The sequence below is a fragment of the Penicillium longicatenatum genome (assembly GCF_028827895.1).
Source record: "Penicillium longicatenatum strain IBT 33135 chromosome Unknown contig_6_segment0_segment0, whole genome shotgun sequence".
NCBI classification, from domain to species: Eukaryota; Fungi; Ascomycota; class Eurotiomycetes; order Eurotiales; family Aspergillaceae; genus Penicillium; species Penicillium longicatenatum.
The window spans coordinates 184,134-202,205 of record NW_026643123.1 but is presented as its reverse complement, the minus strand read 5'-3'; the positions used below and the strand labels follow the sequence as shown (position 1 = coordinate 202,205).

General features: G+C 49.0%; 7 protein-coding genes across 7 annotated transcripts; 4 read left to right on the top strand and 3 right to left on the bottom strand.

The window, feature by feature from the left end:
- Positions 1-3,753: 3,753 nt before the first annotated feature.
- N7484_008288 (putative MFS phosphate transporter) lies at positions 3,754-6,015 on the top strand (the record flags this gene model as incomplete). Its single annotated transcript, XM_057118675.1, has 3 exons — positions 3,754-4,238; positions 4,294-4,436; positions 4,496-6,015. The coding sequence occupies 3 exons, from the start codon at positions 3,754-3,756 to the stop codon at positions 6,013-6,015; spliced, it is 2,148 nt and encodes a 715-aa protein (XP_056968230.1).
- A 674-nt stretch (positions 6,016-6,689) lies between these two features.
- Positions 6,690-8,072, top strand: N7484_008287 (RCC1 domain-containing protein; the record flags this gene model as incomplete). The annotated part of the gene is made up of 1 exon (XM_057118674.1): positions 6,690-8,072. The coding sequence occupies one exon, from the start codon at positions 6,690-6,692 to the stop codon at positions 8,070-8,072; it is 1,383 nt and encodes a 460-aa protein (XP_056968229.1).
- A 63-nt stretch (positions 8,073-8,135) lies between these two features.
- Positions 8,136-9,815, bottom strand: N7484_008286 (uncharacterized protein; the record flags this gene model as incomplete). Its single annotated transcript, XM_057118673.1, has 6 exons — positions 8,136-8,162; positions 8,215-8,331; positions 8,384-8,985; positions 9,055-9,403; positions 9,477-9,641; positions 9,702-9,815. 6 exons carry the CDS (start codon positions 9,813-9,815, stop codon positions 8,136-8,138), a joined length of 1,374 nt encoding a protein of 457 aa, XP_056968228.1.
- A 926-nt stretch (positions 9,816-10,741) lies between these two features.
- On the bottom strand, positions 10,742-12,467 carry N7484_008285 (uncharacterized protein; the record flags this gene model as incomplete). The annotated part of the gene is made up of 5 exons (XM_057118672.1): positions 10,742-10,869; positions 10,926-11,099; positions 11,150-11,499; positions 11,551-11,625; positions 12,058-12,467. 5 exons carry the CDS (start codon positions 12,465-12,467, stop codon positions 10,742-10,744), a joined length of 1,137 nt encoding a protein of 378 aa, XP_056968227.1.
- A 363-nt stretch (positions 12,468-12,830) lies between these two features.
- On the bottom strand, positions 12,831-13,076 carry N7484_008284 (uncharacterized protein; the record flags this gene model as incomplete). The annotated part of the gene is made up of 1 exon (XM_057118671.1): positions 12,831-13,076. The coding sequence occupies one exon, from the start codon at positions 13,074-13,076 to the stop codon at positions 12,831-12,833; it is 246 nt and encodes an 81-aa protein (XP_056968226.1).
- A 1,401-nt stretch (positions 13,077-14,477) lies between these two features.
- On the top strand, positions 14,478-14,786 carry N7484_008283 (uncharacterized protein; the record flags this gene model as incomplete). The annotated part of the gene is made up of 1 exon (XM_057118670.1): positions 14,478-14,786. The coding sequence occupies one exon, from the start codon at positions 14,478-14,480 to the stop codon at positions 14,784-14,786; it is 309 nt and encodes a 102-aa protein (XP_056968225.1).
- Positions 14,787-16,298: 1,512 nt separating this feature from the next.
- On the top strand, positions 16,299-17,971 carry N7484_008282 (catalase; the record flags this gene model as incomplete). The annotated part of the gene is made up of 4 exons (XM_057118669.1): positions 16,299-16,320; positions 16,379-16,431; positions 16,495-16,674; positions 16,727-17,971. 4 exons carry the CDS (start codon positions 16,299-16,301, stop codon positions 17,969-17,971), a joined length of 1,500 nt encoding a protein of 499 aa, XP_056968224.1.
- Between the last annotated feature and the right edge of the window lie 101 nt (positions 17,972-18,072).

The window sequence follows — 18,072 nt, the reverse complement described above, 5'->3', positions numbered from 1 at the left end:
CAGGTATATGACACCCCTACAGTAGGGATTTTCCCTGAGCTCAACATTTTATGACTCTTATTTCTAGACAAAGCCCAGGTAATTCTATTCCCAGGCGGGCATACAGTCATAGGATGGAAGCGATGGTGAAAGGGAATTTCCTTTGTGGGTATGGAATGAGGCTATACACAATATACTACTTTCATGTACTACGGTGCCACCTTTTGCGGACTCAATCTTGCCTTTCTCGTACTTATTGACCGTTCTACGTTTATTGATACTATATTTGTCCAAAATGTCCATGAACCGTCGCGATTGACATCCAGGCCTTCAGCAACCTAATTCAACATAATTTCTTTGATGACTCCACCTGTCGTCCAGTTATCAATTCCGACCCGTGCAAGGAAACCAGGGGATGCCCCCTCATTGATTGAAAGAGCCAGATCGCTCAGTCGAGACAGTCTTACATCCTCGAGAACATTGGAAGATCATCAGATGACTTAGATCTAATTGCTTTGTCATTGATGACAATTCCTTCTTTGGGGATCTGCATGCGAAGTATGCTGGATTGTATGGCGGAGTGAATCATGATCACACATATCTCGGATGGGACATGATCTCGATGATGGTGTTTGAATCTGGGTGTAGCCATAATCTCAAGTCTGTTGGGTAGGTAGTATTCCCAAGATTGGCTTGTGGCGAAATGAATGATTCGAACGATCCCGGCATTTTCATAGACTATGACATTGAATTTCCAATTTTTTTATATTTTCCTTTTGTTTCTCACCCTCTTTGACTTCAAGTGCCAACCCTGTTAGACAATTTCTCATGCTAGCTAGTCTACTGCAATCCACATGTTTCAAGCGGCATCACACCATCGGGAAATATGGTGATTCAGCGCACCAGTTGACGTCTTTGACTCTTAAGAGGGGACCTGGCCGCCGCTTTTACGAGCATTAAAACTCATCTCGTGTCCAGATGGCGGAAAGCCCGGTGGTGGCGCAGGAGGCCATGTCATGGACTTTTGACTGGTTTCTCAGGCATGAAAGTTCCCATTGGAACGGGTCAGTGGTGACGATCAACCAATCGAATGTCGGAATATCAACGGTGCCTGTGCTTGGCCATGGCTACTTTTCTTTGGTGTCATTGGATCATGACTGTTCACGACTTCTTTACCGGAGGTATCTGCGATTCTAATATAGTCTTTGAAGGCCAGTGATGGTGCTTCCGAGGGTTTTCCGGCATCCTTGCAATCAATCCATTTCATTTGGTCGTTGTTAGCACGATGTGTAACCTTGACCATGAAGTCCATGCATGGAATTGACGAAATCTGACGAAACCTAATGAACTGCTGAGCCACTCATTGGCCTTTATTTCGCCCACATGAAAAATGGAAGCCATTGTATTCGTGAATAAGAAGCGCGGGGCTGTGGAACCAGGGTGTGGATGACGGAGAAAGCTGGAATGTAACGGCGACATGGGCCGATATCATTCACGCGTAAGGTAGGTAGCAGTGTTGGGTGGAGTTCTAGATCTCCGCTGAATTTGCTGCATGTAGAAGAAATGGGTAATATTATTCATTTGTTCTATTGTTTTACAGAGTCCTCACACCCAGTTTGATAACGGGGCCCGGGGAGCAGGGCTGGTCACGTTTACGGGTTTATTTCTCTCCGCTGTCGGGCACGAATTCCCTGGCTGAACCATAGTATTATCTCGATCGGCATCCTCATTTTCGATCATCCAAATGTATGGTAGAGTCAGGGGCAAAAGAAGGGAAGAGCACGAGAAGACGTGCCGCTTTTCCGAAATCGTCAGCTAGAACAAGGGGGCCTTAATTGCAAATTCCGGTCAATATCGTTAGTTGCCGATCTTCGCGTCTTCAACAGCCCGACGCTGTGTCTCCAAAAGGGATATGCATTAGGCCAGGGAGGCTGTGTGACGTGTGTTTGGAAATGATTTGAGTGGGCCCGGCCCATAGTGTACAGTATGTACTCATCATCGGGTTCAAGGGAGCGCGAAACTGATGGCCTGCCGGGCTTTTCGGCAATCAAAGACGACATGGTAAGCACTTTCCCCAGCAAGGAAACCTTCTAGAAATCGGTCGGGCCTCAGAGGCGTGATCGTGTACAGCGGGTGGCGGTTCCTGCGGCTCGGTTGGATCGGTATCCCCTGGGGCGCAGAGAAGGTACATGTCATTCTCGTTAAATCTTATTGGTTGGGCACGTGCAAGCTGCTCGACGATCGCCTAGCTCCCGGTGCAGACCCCTGGTATTCAAGTAAACAAAGTCTAATACCCAGACCTGCGTCAGCCTCTGGTGGATTCATGGTAGTTGCCTTCTCGGGCGCAACACGAGGTGAGCTAGGCTCCCAATAGTTATAGCTAGGCTGAGATGAACGTGTCCAACAATCGAAAAAATAAAAAATAAAAGATAGAAGATAAAAAAGAAATCAAAAAACAAAAAACAAAAGCCACAAAGCTCTATATGCTAAATGGGATAGCGCCTTGGAAGACAGCTCATTGGGCTCCAATTTTCATTGCAGTGAGTGAGGGTAATGGCAAAGATATCACGCGAGCACACAGTTATGTACTCATTGTGCGGTCCCGCAGTCTTTCATGGAAATCTAACGGGTCAGTGGAGCCATCGAGCGCAGCAATTACAAGCGCGGAAGATTGACTTGACAGAGAGCACATCCACAGGGGAAGCCGCCCCATGCGACGCGCAGAGTCGGGCCAAGAGGCCGAGATTGCAGGGAATTTCTTGGGCTATTGGAGAAAACACGTTAGATAGGAGGGGCACCACAACGGAGTCCGGCGCTAAGGGTACCATGTGCGCGCATCCGGGGATATGACTGGCCGATGGGGCACCTTTCCCCCAGATGCTAGCGTGGAGTTAAAAAAAGCCAACCAGCGACGTCAGATCTCTCGAGGGTCCGACAGGCCATGCAAGGACGGGGATCCATCAATGCACCTAACCACTAGGCAGAGTGATGCAACTCCGGGTGATCCGCACTAGTAACAGAGAGGAAAGTGCGCACGTGTGCACACGCGAGCTGTCATTGCATCGCCCAAATGCATGAAATCGAGGGTTCCCCGGACTGTGAGAGAAGGTTCGTCATCGAGGTCAACAGATACGAGCTGATCTGGTGGATGATCGCTTGTTGTTGGTCGGATACGAACAGCGTTGTGACTGAACTGATCCTGACAAGACCTCACGCGAGCAGTTTTGTCGGTCTGGGGCTAATCGCAAGTTACGATGGAGTCGGGAGTCAGAGCTACAGTGTTCCCCACTTCGCCGATCCTGGTTCCCAGTATCGCAGGCGGTGGAGTCTCTGGGCGCAGAGATTGAGCGATTCTGCCACCACGTGCGGCGATCATTGGTTGAGATTCCTCACTTTGCTCCATCAGGATCCACTTGCACCTTCTGTTTTCGTTCGAGTGCGAACCGCAGTTAAAGAAGTCTCGGAGGGCGGTTTTCTTGGTTTTTCTTGGTTTTGGTCGAAAAACCGAAGCTGCGAGAATGGGTGGAGCTTGCCACTTTACCATTAAGGCTGACTGGAGCGGGGCCCAGTCTCTTCCGTGAATCCCGTTACCTTTTTTCACAAAAAATATAAGATCTTGAAATCCACGCCGGATTTGGCTCGGTCACCCCGAATTTTTTTTTGTGGTCAAACCACCTGCTTCCTCACATCCCCTCCCCCTCCCTCGAACATTCTTCGGTTTTGGACTATTGTCCACAGCCAATCCTTCGTGCCCATCGAGCTTCACAATTCGCCATGGCCGACTTTGGATTACGGGCCCCTCATGGGCCCGACATGACCGGCACCCACAACCCGTTGGAGGATATGGATACTCATGAGAGGGGTGCTTTTGACGAATTGATTCGTCCGGACGATAGCTATACAAAGGATGGAACATACTGGGCTGATTTGCCACTTGGTCAAAAGATCAAGTTTGTCGGCTCCTACGATGCTGCTGAGACCAGGCGAGAACTTGCCAGCATTTGGGAAATGATCAAGGTTGATCCCCTTTCGCCATTCTCATATTACTTCCGCAATATGGTCCTGCCTGGTGCGGGTCTTGGTCTGGAGGGTTATGTGCTGTTCTCCATCGGCAACATCAAGCCGTTGTTCGAGAAGACATTCCCCGAATGTTGGGATACCGCCACTACGTGCAATCAGCAGTGGCTCAACGCGGTCGAATATTTGGAAATCATTGGTATCATTGTTGGCCAGATTTTGGTCGGAATCATCGGTGATTGGTATGTCTCCAACCGAGGGCAGCGAGAGAAACAAAGAAGACTAACAAGGATACAGGTTGGGACGTCGGTGGGGTTTGATTCAGGATGCCTCTATCATGTTTCTCGGTCTGATCATGCTTACGGCTGCGTGGGGCACAACCATGAATGGTTGGGTGATCTGCTATGCCTGGTCGTTGTTCTTCTACAGTATTGGAGTTGGTAAGTTGGCTCTCAGCATTCGCCACTTGGCAGTATTGGTGGAACTAACAAATCACTAGGCGGCGAATACCCGATGACTGCTACCAGTGGTATGGAGAACGCAGTAGGCTCTGGCAAGATCTCGACCAAGGAAGATCGCCTCCACCGAGGCCGCAAGGTTACCAGCGCTTTTCTGATGCAGGGCTGGGGTCAATTCTTCAACCAGGCCTTGCTTATTCTCCTGCTGTTGATTTTCCACCACGGCAGCGGCAACAACCCCTACTCTGCTGTTTCGACCCAATGGACATACCGTATCTCCTTCGCCCTCCCGGCCGTTGGGACCCTGTGGCTTGTCTACTACCGTGCCTACCACATGAAGGCGGCGAGTAAGCAATTGACCTCCGCAAAGAAGAAGTCCTCGGTCACTGGTTACGACGTCGACTCTCTGCGCCTTACTTTCAAGTACTTCGGTCCCCGTCTGATTGCGACTGCTGGTGCCTGGTTCTGTAACGACGTATTTTTCTACGGCAACAAGCTGTTCCAGAGTGAATTCATCTCTGTGATCAGTCCATCCAGTGACTCAATAATGCCCACTTGGTTGTGGAGCTTGGTCAATGTGGGTGTCTCCCTCGTTGGCTACTACTGTGCTTCCTTTGTCATCGACAATAAGCTATACGGTCGCAAGTGGATGCAGACGTTCGGTTTCTTGATGTGTTTTGTTTTGTTTGTGGTGCCCGCTTTCCATTATGAGTACTACACCTCCCCCGAACACATCAAGGAATTCCAGGCCATGTATTTCCTCAGCTCGTTCTTCAACCAGTTTGGCCCGAACAGCGTGACCTTCCTGGTTGCTGCTGAGGTATACCCCACACCCATCCGTGCTACTGCTCACGGTCTGTCTGCTGCGGCTGGTAAATCCGGTGCTCTCCTGGCAGCCGTTCTCTACAACTACATCTCTGACCAAACAAAATTCCTGGTCGTCCCTTGGTTCGGTTTGGCGGGTGTTGTTCTGACTTTGGCCTTCCTGCCGGATACCACTGGTCTGGATCTCAAGGAACAGGAGCGTCGCTGGCAGTATCTCCGGGAGGGTCGAGAGCAAGAATACCATGGCCCTGCCGTCCACCCCAAGCACCTTTCCTGGTATGAGCGCTTTGTCCTGCGCCTCGACCGCAACTACGATGCCGAGCAGGATTACCAGCATAAGGTTGAGGAGTACCGCCTTGAGTGGGAGGCTGCCATGGCCTCGAAGTACGCTGAGAAGGAAGTCGGTGATGACAGCGTCGAGGACACTGATGACTCGCTGCTCGAGGGCCATGTCCACACCTACTTCCACCGTACTAGCCCTATGTTCAAGGGCATGAGTCCCCTGGAGAAGCCTGGATCTTCCAACCGGAAAGATGACTTCACTTTGCCGCCCGCTGCTGAGGTGGACGAAGATGCTTACACCAATGCCGAGCGACACGATAACCCCGCAAACGTGCCTGCCACTTCCGAGGCACAAAACACATCATCCAGTGCCAACGGGCATACATATACTAGCGAGCAGCGCACGCTCTCGAGCGAGTCACATACATTTTCGTCGAGTGAGAAACACTCATAGGATGATCAAATGAGATCTTCCAGTACATATTCCATACATTTTTGGCAGGCTTGTTTGTTTTATTTTGGGACGTTAGGAAAAGTGTTCTTGGGTTGTTTACATTGAATCAAGCGGCTCACCGCCTGCTTTGGACATTGCATGACTTGCATTGATTTGGCGCCTGTTTTATAATTAGATGTTGATACCTTCACATACCCAGCTTCGGCTTGAATGATCATGGATTCCATTGATTGGAATCTAGTCTCGAATTCTCAACCCTTGATTTTGTAAAAATCCGCAATCTAGAACTCAAGTGTGGGATGTGGTCAGCCCGCTCGATCGCGGCAAAAAAGAAAGCGAATATACCTGACTTAAGCTCACTACTAGCTTGTCAGCCGATCTCACGCTCCCGAATGAAATCACTGGGACAGAGTATCTTTTGCAGAGACTTACAAGTTGTGGTCAAGCCTGCTGATGCATGAGTTGGATGCCTACTGTAGTTAACTAGATGAGTGCCGCTCCTACTGTTATGTAATCACTAAGGCGGCAAGAAGTGGATCTCAAACTGGAATGGCCATTGAAGCGTAAAATGCGATATGAAGCATCGTCCCCGGCTTGATACGACGCTAATTGCAAATAGGCTGAACAAACACATAGAAGGTGGAAATTGAAAGGGCAAAAAGATCAGCACGCAGATGAATCTCTTTGCTTTCGGCTCCAATGGGTCCGGACAATTAGGTCTTGGCCACACAGAAGACGTGTCTACCCCAACACAATGCCTCTTCACAGCACCCTTTGCAGCATCCGCTGAGAATCAAGGCCAAAACCCAGTGAGCCATGCGAAAGACAAAATCGTTCAGATCGTCGCTGGAGGAAACCATACACTCCTCTTAACGCGACAGGGTCATGTCTATGCGGCGGGGTACAATTTGGATGGACGCTGCGGACCAGATACACACATCGACCTCTCAAACGACCAAGCAAAAGACGATACAACGAGACTTCAAAGTGAAGTGAGCAACATTTTAAAATTTCAGCGTGTGATTCTCACGGATTCCACAACTGGATGTACCGTTGACACCTTTAAATCCGTTTCCGCGACATGGGAGGCGTCTATCCTTATCGCCAGTGTATCAACACGGATCAACACCCCCGGTAATCATGATGATCACACTATCTACAATGATAAAGTCTTTGTCCAGGGATCGGCTCTGAAAGGTGAACTCGGCCTCGGCGATAACACCCTAACGCACGGCACGTCCGTGACACCGGGTACGTCGATACCTAATTTCCCTCCGCTCGGCACGACAGTCTCTGCGCTGGCAAGCGGGATGGGGCATTCAGTTGCTATTCTCTCGAACGGAGATGTCTACGGATGGGGCGGGTCCCGGAAGGGTCAGTTGGGCGAGGAACTCAAGGGGGCCAAGATTGTATGGTCGCCAATGCAAATCTCGGGAATTCCGTTTCCTGCTACGGGCGCTGTGTGTGGCCGCGAGTTTACGGTTGTGATTGGAAGGCGGGAGAAGGGGGAGTTTTTGGTTCTCGGCGATAAGGGAAATCGGTGGGGAGTTTTGGATGTGAAGGATTCTGATGCTTTACGGGTACGGATACGAGGTGAAGAAGGCGTAGAAGCTAGTGTGGATTCCTCTTGTGCTCCTTCTACTAGCGTTTGGAGTGGGGCTGCATTGTGGGGATTTGAGGATATTGGGGCAAGTTGGCATGGGATTTATGTCCATGTGGCTGCGCTAGCTGAAGGTTCTTCATCCCCTGCCGTTGTAAAGGAGAATTCGCTTGTTGCCTGGGGCCGCAATGATCGCGGTCAACTTCCACCGCCTGGTCTTCCTGCTATTAACAGGCTTGCCGTTGGCAGTGAGCATGTCCTTGCGCTCTTACAGGATGGGTCCGTGGCCGCCTTTGGGTGGGGCGAGCATGGAAATTGTGGACCGGATACGGATCCCCACGGCAATGTGGCTGGCACGTTTCAAATGATTTCGCTACCAGATGCTGCGCATACTGCTGGTGGGAGGGTCGTTGAGATTGGAGCTGGATGTGCAACAAGTTGGGTGATTGTGGAATGATCACAGCTTGGAGCTTGCACCCGAGTGGAGTTGGTGTCGACATAATAAATTCAATGACAAACTCTAGTCAAAAAGACCCATGCCGCGAACCTAGGCGCCATTAGACATACCACCCCCTCAAGTATAGAATGAAAAAACTTACCTGCGACATGCGTTGCGTTGGGGGGATGCCCATGTCATCCTCTGCTGTCTGATTTCGTCGTCGTTTTGGCTTCGGGAAATCTGGCTCCGCATCACGAAGAGTTCCTTCGAGTGGCGTCTGCGTTACATCAGCTATACAATCCCTCAATCAAATAGACGCTTCAACATACCTGACCAGTTGCATCCCACCCAAGAATATCCTGCGGCTCTTCCTTGGGGATCATTTCATCCCATTGATCATCATCTTGTGACACAAAGAGGCTATCAAACTCCATCGACTCTGATGCTGCCAATGCCGAGGGTCTTTGCGAAGGGGGGTTGCGAGAAAGACGGTCCTGCGTTGAAGACCCATGAAGTGGACGTAGAGGCCTATTCCGTGGCGGAGGGGGTGGCATCGGTGTATTCTCTGAAGCACGGAGTGAATCATCTCTTGTCGAAGCCTGAGCAGCTGTAGATACAGGAGCGGGTGTCCGCCGCGAGAGCTGCGATATCGTCGCTCGTGATGAAGACGGTGCATCGTCGGGGTCTCCTTCACCGCGAGTCATAAGGGTGAACTCCGCTTTGATACCTGGAATTGCATAGGCCAGTTGCATTGGCTTACAGGGTCGGGTAAATTGTGCTGTGATTATGGCCATTCCCGTTTCAGCATGAATCACTACCGCTTTGAAATCTTTCAGATTAATAGTGATGTGCATGTTGTCCTCCACGGAATATTCTTCAAAATCCAGCTTGGCGGCGGCAACCGAGGTGTGTATCGGATTTTTCAGAATTTCTATACACAGCATTAGACATGTCAAGACGAAGAAAATTCCAGAGATCAGAGTCTTGAGCGATAGCGTACCGTCTCCATCTGCAATTCTCTTCGTAAAGCTCGTGAACACAGCCTGTTCATCATCGCCATACAGGTCCAGCTGCTCTGCAGATGCACTGAAGTGATCGACGATCTGCTTCAAATATCGAGGATCCGCAGACCAACTATTCGTTGTTTTGCTTGGATCAAACATGGCATGCTGAATCGCAGCCGGTTCATAAGTAAGCTTATATGATCTGATCACACCCATGGCGCAGTCCATCCTGATATTAAGTCGGCATTCCGTCTGGTGGTAGTCTTCATGAAGTTCTATATGACAGGCTTCTATCGCCGTTTCTTTGCCTCGATCAACTTTCCCTCGGAAAACAGAGAGCAGCGCCTGAACAATAAGGTTAGCAGACATTCGCGCTGCAATAGAGAAAACCAAAGCTGTATCTCAGTGATGTCCATACCTTAAGCAGTATTTGACAATAAAATCGATCGCCGCCGCCCTGGCCATGGAACGAATACCCATTGCTTCTGCTCACGCTAAATTCGTACTTCTGGAAGAATTCTTCCCTGTCACACACGAAAGAGGCAAAGGCTGTCTTGGTAGAATTGAGGACGCTCAATCGGAGCTGATTTCAGAGATCAGGATTAATGATCTTTTTGACGGCAGGTCAACGAGGGGAGCTTACAAGGTCTGGCTCGGCCTCGAGGGCGACGGTATCACTGAATTTGGCTAGGCATACGAAGATATCATGGAACCGAACAATGGCATCCGGATCCAGTGTGAAAGTCAGGGATGTCATGTCTGATGCTTATGCGAAGGCCCTTGTGACTTGGCCATGACTGATCTGACGAGATCTGAAGATTCAAGGTTGTCGCGATTCGCGTCCCTATCGCGAACGCGGATTACATAAGCGAGTCCACCACGAAGATGGATTCGCGAGTCTAGCGCAAAGGTCCTTTCCTTTGTATGGTTACTGTGTGAACAGATAATTCTGGGCATTTGGTCCTGGCTATCGAGAGCACAAGGGCTACCTCGTTTTTTGAGTCATCCAAGACTGCTAAACCACCTGTGTGATTTCTACGGCATAGTCAACTATCAGTGATCACTAAGTTAACGTTATGTTATACACCTGATATTATCTCATCAACGTTTTACCACAATAACGTTTATACATAGCACACTATTTCAAACCCACTCAGACTCATCTGAAAAGTCCTGTTGAAGAGAGAAAAAACCAAAGAAGAGAGGGGGAGGGATGTATAATTTGCGCAATTTGAAAAATCATAAGCCAATTCCTGACAATTCTGGGTCTTGAGCGCATTGTCGCATTGTCGTAATATGCCAAAATGACACAACTCAAGCTTTTTATTGCAAGTGGAACATCAAATTCTCACGGGCTACACTTTGAAGCATATTTCCTCAGTGACTCCCCATTTATTATATCTCTGGTGTGGGGAGAAAGAACTTGGTGACAATCCCCCAGGTCAATTCAAACAGATTCTGTGGTATTCCTGGAGAAACCCATCGTTCGTGTGGAAACATTCGATTCACTTATAGTGGGTTCTCGGCTTGGGCTCAGAACAGACATAGCCCGAAGCGCAGCACGGATGTCCCCCTTGCTGCGCGCCTTCCAGGAGGGATAGCCCTCTTGGCTAAGGGAGAACAAGACGAGATTTTCTGTGCGGCTCCTGAAGTCCTCTACATCAGGAGGTGGAGTGGCGGTGATTATGTCAAGCTCATTCGCAATCTGACGACAGTATGTGGTGGGGGGGGGAGATCGTTGACGTCCTCTCTAAAGTGATTTTCGATCTCGCTGCCGATGGTGAGCAGGCCAAGGATTATATACGCCGCAACTATAGATAGAAGTCATAAGCGACACTACTTCAGAGCTATATCACAATTGGCTTACCCATGGAAGCAGGAATGGTCGTCCAGTGCAAGGATTTGTAAAGTTGACATGGAAGCAGCAGCACATAAATCCAAGAGATTTGCGAGGTGGAGATACTATATGCTGCCGGTGATGGAGTGTCTAACACACGCTCTGTCCCCGTCAGGATTTCATTTAGTGTGGACACCATTGTCACTGCGGGAATCGATCAGTAACTCCCAGAAAGAGGGCCTTGCTGCACCTACTTGCTTGGCCCTGGTACTGAGCCAGGGAGAGTGTGCCATTTCTCACGCATGATTTGATATAGGCAGATAAATGAATTAAAATCTCAATGGGAAGATGTCCCAGTGGTTTCTTCGACCTCTTAATCAATTTTCGTGGGTTTGACTTGGCAAATGAAAGCCCTTGATACTCCCCGACGGACTTCCATGGCGTCTTTGATGGGGGATGCACGATACTCCGGTCATGGGCTTGAATGGTAAAGGTGTCCAAATGGGCAATTAGGCCAGCCATATTCTCGTATGCGACATCGGGCTCGAAGCGAAGTTTGTGTTTTAAAGCGACGGCAAAAGCGAGGATAAGGTCCATGGCAGACCTATGCACGGTAGTTATTCATCCATCGATCATCCAGACGGGCTTTACATACCGCTTCCTCAGTATATCCACCTTTCCCTCTTCTCCCTCTCGCTCACCGAAGTGCACCCAGATGATGCGGGATAAGCTGCATGACGTCTGAATTAGCGAAGCCCAGTATTTGCGTCCGTCTGCTCATCTAAATCAAGTCAATTTGGGCTACCAAGTAGACGTTAAATAGCCCTGCCTTTCGTATGCAGTGGAACCGCGGAACGACAATAACAAGCCCACCACGAAACCAAGAATAGTAAGCAAGATATTGTTAATACCAACTACTTCACCCCATAGGGTATGGGTCAGTCTCTGCTCCGTGCTCCTGAGAAATTACATACGATTGTGATAAAAATGAGAAATGCAGGTGATAAGAGTCGCCCAGCTACCAACAAGAAGTAGCGGTAGGATCATCTGAGGCATTATGCTTCCTTGAAGTCGCATGACGATTGGCCATTTGGAGTGTTGAGTCATGTCTCGGGGCCCGTGCTAGTTATGTACCCGTTATGAGATGCCAACTTGTCTTCACCGAGATCCACATATAAAGTATCTCTCTATCTCGCCTCTATCTTGTACGGGGAACTGTGAGTCCCTCGAGTCTGCCAAATGCTCCAAGAAACTCGGCTGTCGCGAGAGTTGGTCAACGAAGTCACGCTTCTTTGAGCCATGTTTTGGTGAAGTGGGGTCGTGTTCATCCTGATTCTGTACATCGGCTGCGACGGGGACAATGCCGTTGTTATTGATGGTAACTGCCGGAGCCTCGTAGCTCGGAGCGGAGTCATCGTCGGACACAATTTCGATTGAAGTCGCAAAGAAAAGAGGTGAAGCGAGATCGAGGAGAGATGGGTTATTCAAGGAAAGCAGTTGGCGGAACCAGTACTTTAGCACGTGTGGATACGTATAGAAGAAGTAGATGAGAACAAGGATGAAGAGATACATGAAATGGCAGGTTCATATTTTGGTGAAAGTACGTCATGCAGGTGCTGTTCTGTTGATCTAAAACTGCGCTTAATCTTTCAGATCGAGTCACGCCGTAGCTTACGTTGGGGAGTACAATGCCACTTGCCGTCTTCGGACGCCTCCATAGTCGCGCCAAGAAAATCAAATCATAAACAGCATTTGCAGATATATAAATGGACAAAAGTCCTCTGGATATCATTCTGTTAGACGTAATTAGCCTGCAGATCTCTCAACTCTGCATAGGCGGGGAAGAAGAAGCCCCACTGAACGCTGCCTTACTGGCTTATATGCGTGGTTGGATGAATAGATGGAGTTATTGCTCTTAATCGTTAGAGAAATATCTTATAGACCCGAAAGACGTGGGAAAATAATGGAATGCTCTGCGCCTCGTTCATTTCTCTTCAATAGCTCGGTTGAGAGCCATGTCTCCCAGCCTTGACTCTTCCCATTTGCAAATACGTCGTATTTCCAGGCATTATACCGTGACATGATATCCTTCGCCAAAAACTTGTACACCAGTCCTGGAAGGCCAGAAATGCCCATGTCTTGGGCCTCTCTCTTCAATTCTGCCAAAACATCGCACGGCATATTGTATTGGCCAACGGAGCCTCTGCCACTTCCCCCCTCGTTGACTCAATTTGTAAACCAGGTCATCTTTGTTTCCTGCGCCAAAAAAACATCGACGTATTCCTTCATCGACATGCGGGCCTGATCAATTACCTTAGATTCCTTTTTAAGCATTCCAAGGGAATTTTCCGCGAGGATCTTCAGGCTTTCTCAAAAGTAGACTGTAGTCTAGTGTTGTTTTGATGCACGCTCTTTGCCTTTGCCTTAACCCAGGAATCTCGACCAAGCAATGTTAGTGCCGACTAATTTATTTAGTTGTTTTTGACAGTGGCAAAGCAACATTGGTTGATAGAAGACGCGTGGACAAGAAATTACATAAGATATGCCCAGATGATGGTTGCTGCTAACAAGATAAAGCAGACTTGCAATAACAAATGATTTGGATACTACAATCAAATAGTGGCTGATAACAGCAAGAAATAGCATTGATGGTCTAGTGGTTATGATTGCCGCCTTCCATACATCTGTATTACAGCGGCAGAGCGGGGTTCGATTCCCCGTCAATGCAATTATTTTTTCTTTCTTTTTTCACATCCCTCATATCATCTTGATTCGGGTTTTCTTCTTTGATCAATCAAATTGTACTAGTGATAAAACGTTGCATCTGGGTGGATTCGGTTTCGTTAGTTTCCCAGGTTATCCAGATAGCAATAACAACTAATAGTGACTATGTGACAACGTCGACGTCCACGGGTGCAACCCTCTTCAGCGCAGTATTTTCTACTCAGGTGTCTTTTCGTTCAAAAATTTTCACCTACTTTCTTTCGATCTCAGTCTGTCTCGCTGCTTTTCATTTCATGTCAAATAAAACCTGAGAAATAGTACAGATCCTTCAAAGTGTTTTGTCCTCACTGTACCTTTCCCTCCTGCTCTAATTGATAATCAGGCTTCACCTCGTAAATCCTCTTCTTCTTCCCTGCCGCATTATCCATGACCATGCATACGTAGTATTCTGCTTCGTGTGGTGCCCTTGCATTTCTACTTGTACGAAGATCCCATTTCTTACTTCATCGTCATTTGGCATAGCTCCACCCTTCCCTCCAAGGCCTTTGCCGTGCAACCAAGCACAGCGAAAATGGAAGAAACACCAACGCAATAAATGCCAAGATCTAATTGCCAAATCAGCTCCCACTCACTGATATAATAGTGGACCGGCCTACTGATATACTGTCCAAGATAAGGCACAGACGGTAGCAGCTGCGCATAAAATCGATGCAGAGGTTCCAACCGAAGCGAATGCATTGACAAGGTATTTCTTCGTTGGCAGTATTCAAGCCGTGCTATTCTTTGAGATTGCCTAGGAACCTTAAATCTATAAGCCCTTTTGGAATTAAGAAAAATATAGCCACAGTTCCCACCATAATGGCCATGATTCAGACAGCCCAACGCCATCCGAGGGAGCTTTCCACAAAACCACCGACGATCAGGGCCACGCAAGGTCCGATCCGAGGCAGTGCAATAGCCAAAGCCATAGCTGTGCCTCTTTCTACCTTTGGCGAAAAATTCTTTGATGATGCTTGGAGCGGGGGTGAGACTGGTGATTCCCATGCCATTCATAAAGCGAAAGGCCTGCAGCATGGACACGTTGATGCTCAAAGTGGCTGCGACGGAGCAGAGAACGACGATAATATTGTTACCGTGATAAACAATACTCTAACCATACAGCTCTGACGACTGTCCAATCACAAACGAGCTGACACCTTCGCCTGAGATGATCAATGTTCGGTAAAAATTACCGGAGACGTGGAAGTCAGTGGGGATCAGTGGGACACCGGGGAGAAGTTTTCATGGTCTAGGGTTTCCATGCATGCTAAGACCGAGAAAAGCCACGACATTTGGGCCTCATTTTCGTCACACATGCTAGCTTATACATCAGGGCTACGCAAACCACAATTGACCATTGTCGCCTGAGAGGCCCGCTTGTAGGATGAATCCACTGTGCAGGACCTGTACTTCCGATTCTTTCCTGCACGGTTCGGAGGTAGAGGTGGAGAGCCGCGGTCCTCATTGCATGTTTATGATCTCTAGCTTATCGGCTTGCAACGTTTTTCATTGTGCCCAGGCCAACCTCGGCCAGTGTGAACGGCGCAAATTCCTCCACCACTTGATTATTTACTAATTTGTAGCCTGATACTCCTAGACATGTGAGAAGTGACTTGCATTGGTACCATCTGCGTTATAACATCGGTCCCCCAGTATCAAATCAGAATGAGCGAGGAGCGCAGAACCTGAGGCAGATGAGTGACTGCCACGTGTCAGGCCTATGCGAGGTATCTTCGAATGGGACGGGTCAGCTGGATTCTCGACTAGTTTGATAATATCATCTTCTAGGTATCAGCGCGCAAGCTTACAGATTTTGATGTCGAGGAACAAGGAATGTTGGCCTCCAATCCCAGCCTACCTACTGTTAGGTCATTTCATGCATTCTAGGTTTTTCTCATTTGGTGCTTGAATCGAAGTCGGGAACGATAATCTAATTCTTCTTCTTCAATGATTCATCTGCACGTGTGCCCCTGGAAGATATGCCTCTATGTAGTTGGCAATCTTTGTTGAAATAGCCAAGTTCAATTTTCGACAGTCAAGTCTAATTAAAGCGCAAGGACCTATCCAGAGGACCTTGAATGATAACATCATTTCTCACGGGTGGAAACATTCAAATATGCTTATCTCGACGGTTCGGCAGGATTCCGCAGCCCGAGCCGGAGACCGGAGGATTCCGCCTGATCGTAGTACGAACATTGAAGCTTCAAGAAATAACGACAAAAAGCTCTTGGAATTGACTACCAAATCCATGGAAATGCTGGATAAAGTTTTTCACGGATTCATCTTGTATAAATCTAAGTCTCATTCAATGGGTGTGTGTAGATCAGGGTCTGTCAGATCGGAATCGCGGCTTCTCCTGCCGAAAACAACCAGGGACCGGTGACTTCCCGAGATTCGGTCCACATGGAGCTTGGTTTCATTATTTCCGACAGTAAACACGCGGCCCCGAGCCGTTATCTGTGGGCCAATGAGCTGTGGATGATTTCGACATCCTAGGCCCTGGAGCAACGCGAGTGGGTCCTATGGTTTCATGGCAATTTTTCCATGGCTCCCCACTATTCTTTTCGTCGAGATTATATATGATACTCCCCGCTTGCTTCTGACTCCTGTCATCTACTGTAGAGATCCCTCTTCGCCACCATGGGGAAATTTGACGAGCCTAGTATGTCCGGGTATCACGATTACACAATATTCCGATATTGATATTGACTATCTTGCAGAGACCTACCGTTACAATGAGACCCCGGTCTACACAGCCTCTAATGGCTGTCCTGTACGGGAGGACCCTCTCGCATCTGGCAACGTGAATTTTCGATCTAATGTGAATCTCTTTTAGGTCATGGATCCCCAGGCGTCTCAGCGCGTAGGCCCCAACGGCCCACTGCTGCTGCAAGACTTCCACCTGATCGACCTGCTTGCACACTTCGACCGTGAACGCATTCCCGAGCGTGTGGTTCATGCTAAGGGTGCTGGCGCCTTTGGCGAATTCGAAGTCACCGACGACATTAGCGATATCGTTAGTACCTCGCAGAGCATCTTTGACTTGTTGGACTAACATCATACCCCAGACCACTGTCGACATGCTCAAGGGCGTTGGCAAGAAGACCAAGATGCTCACTCGCTTCTCTACCGTGGGTGGTGAAAAGGGCTCTGCAGACAGCGCTCGTGATCCGCGTGGCTTTGCTATCAAGTTCTATACCGAGGAGGGCAACTGGGATTGGGTATTCAACAACACTCCCGTCTTCTTCTTGCGTGACCCTGCCAAGTTTCCGGTCTTCATTCACACCCAGAAGCGCAACCCCCAGACCAACCTCAAGGATGCCACCGCATTTTGGGATTACCTCTCTACCCACCAAGAGGCAGTTCACCAGGTGATGCACCTGTTCAGTGACCGCGGCACTCCATACTCATATCGTCACATGAACGCCTACTCGGGTCACACCTACAAGTGGATTAAACCTGATGGCACTTTCAACTACGTCCAGATTCACTGCAAGACCGACCAGGGCAACAAGACCTTCACCAACGAAGAGGCCGCCAAGCTGAGCGCTGAGAACCCTGACTGGCACACACAAGATCTGTTCAACGCCATTGAGCGTGGAGAGAACCCCTCATGGACCTGCTACGTCCAAGTCCTCAGCCCCGAGCAGGCTGAGAAGTTCCGCTGGAGCGTCTTCGACCTGACCAAGGTTTGGCCGCAGAATGAGGTGCCACTGCGCCGATTCGGCCGCTTCATTCTTAACAAGAACCCGCAAAATTATTTCGCCGAGATCGAGCAGGCTGCGTTCTCCCCCTCACACATGGTCCCTGGCGTTGAACCCTCCGCCGATCCTGTCCTCCAGGCCCGTCTCTTCTCTTACCCAGATACCCACCGTCACCGTCTGGGTGGCAACTACGAGCAGATACCCGTCAACTGTCCAATCCGCGGATTCAGCCCTTGGCATCGTGACGGCCCCATGAATGTCAACGGCAACTATGGTGCCAATCCTAACTATCCTTCCACCTTCCGTCCACTGGCCTACAAGCCCGTCAAGGCGAGCCAGGAGCATGAGAAGTGGACTGGTGCTGTCATGGCTGAACAGATCCCCGTTACTGACGAGGATTACGTGCAGGCCAATGGTCTCTGGCATGTCCTTGGTCGCCAGTCTGGTCAACAGGAGAATTTTGTCAAGAACGTCTCAGGACACCTGTGTGGTGCCCATGAGCGTGTTCGCAAGCAGACTTACCAGATGTTTTCTCGTGTGAACAAGGATCTTGGTGCTCGAATTGAAGCTGCTACCGAGGCCAACGTCACTCCTGTGGCGCGTCTGTAGAGCCAATATGGGATTGATAGCTGTATATATTAGAGTCCCAGTCAAATAGAATTACGAATCATGATAGAAAAACACCACACCAAATCCCCCTAAGATGCCCG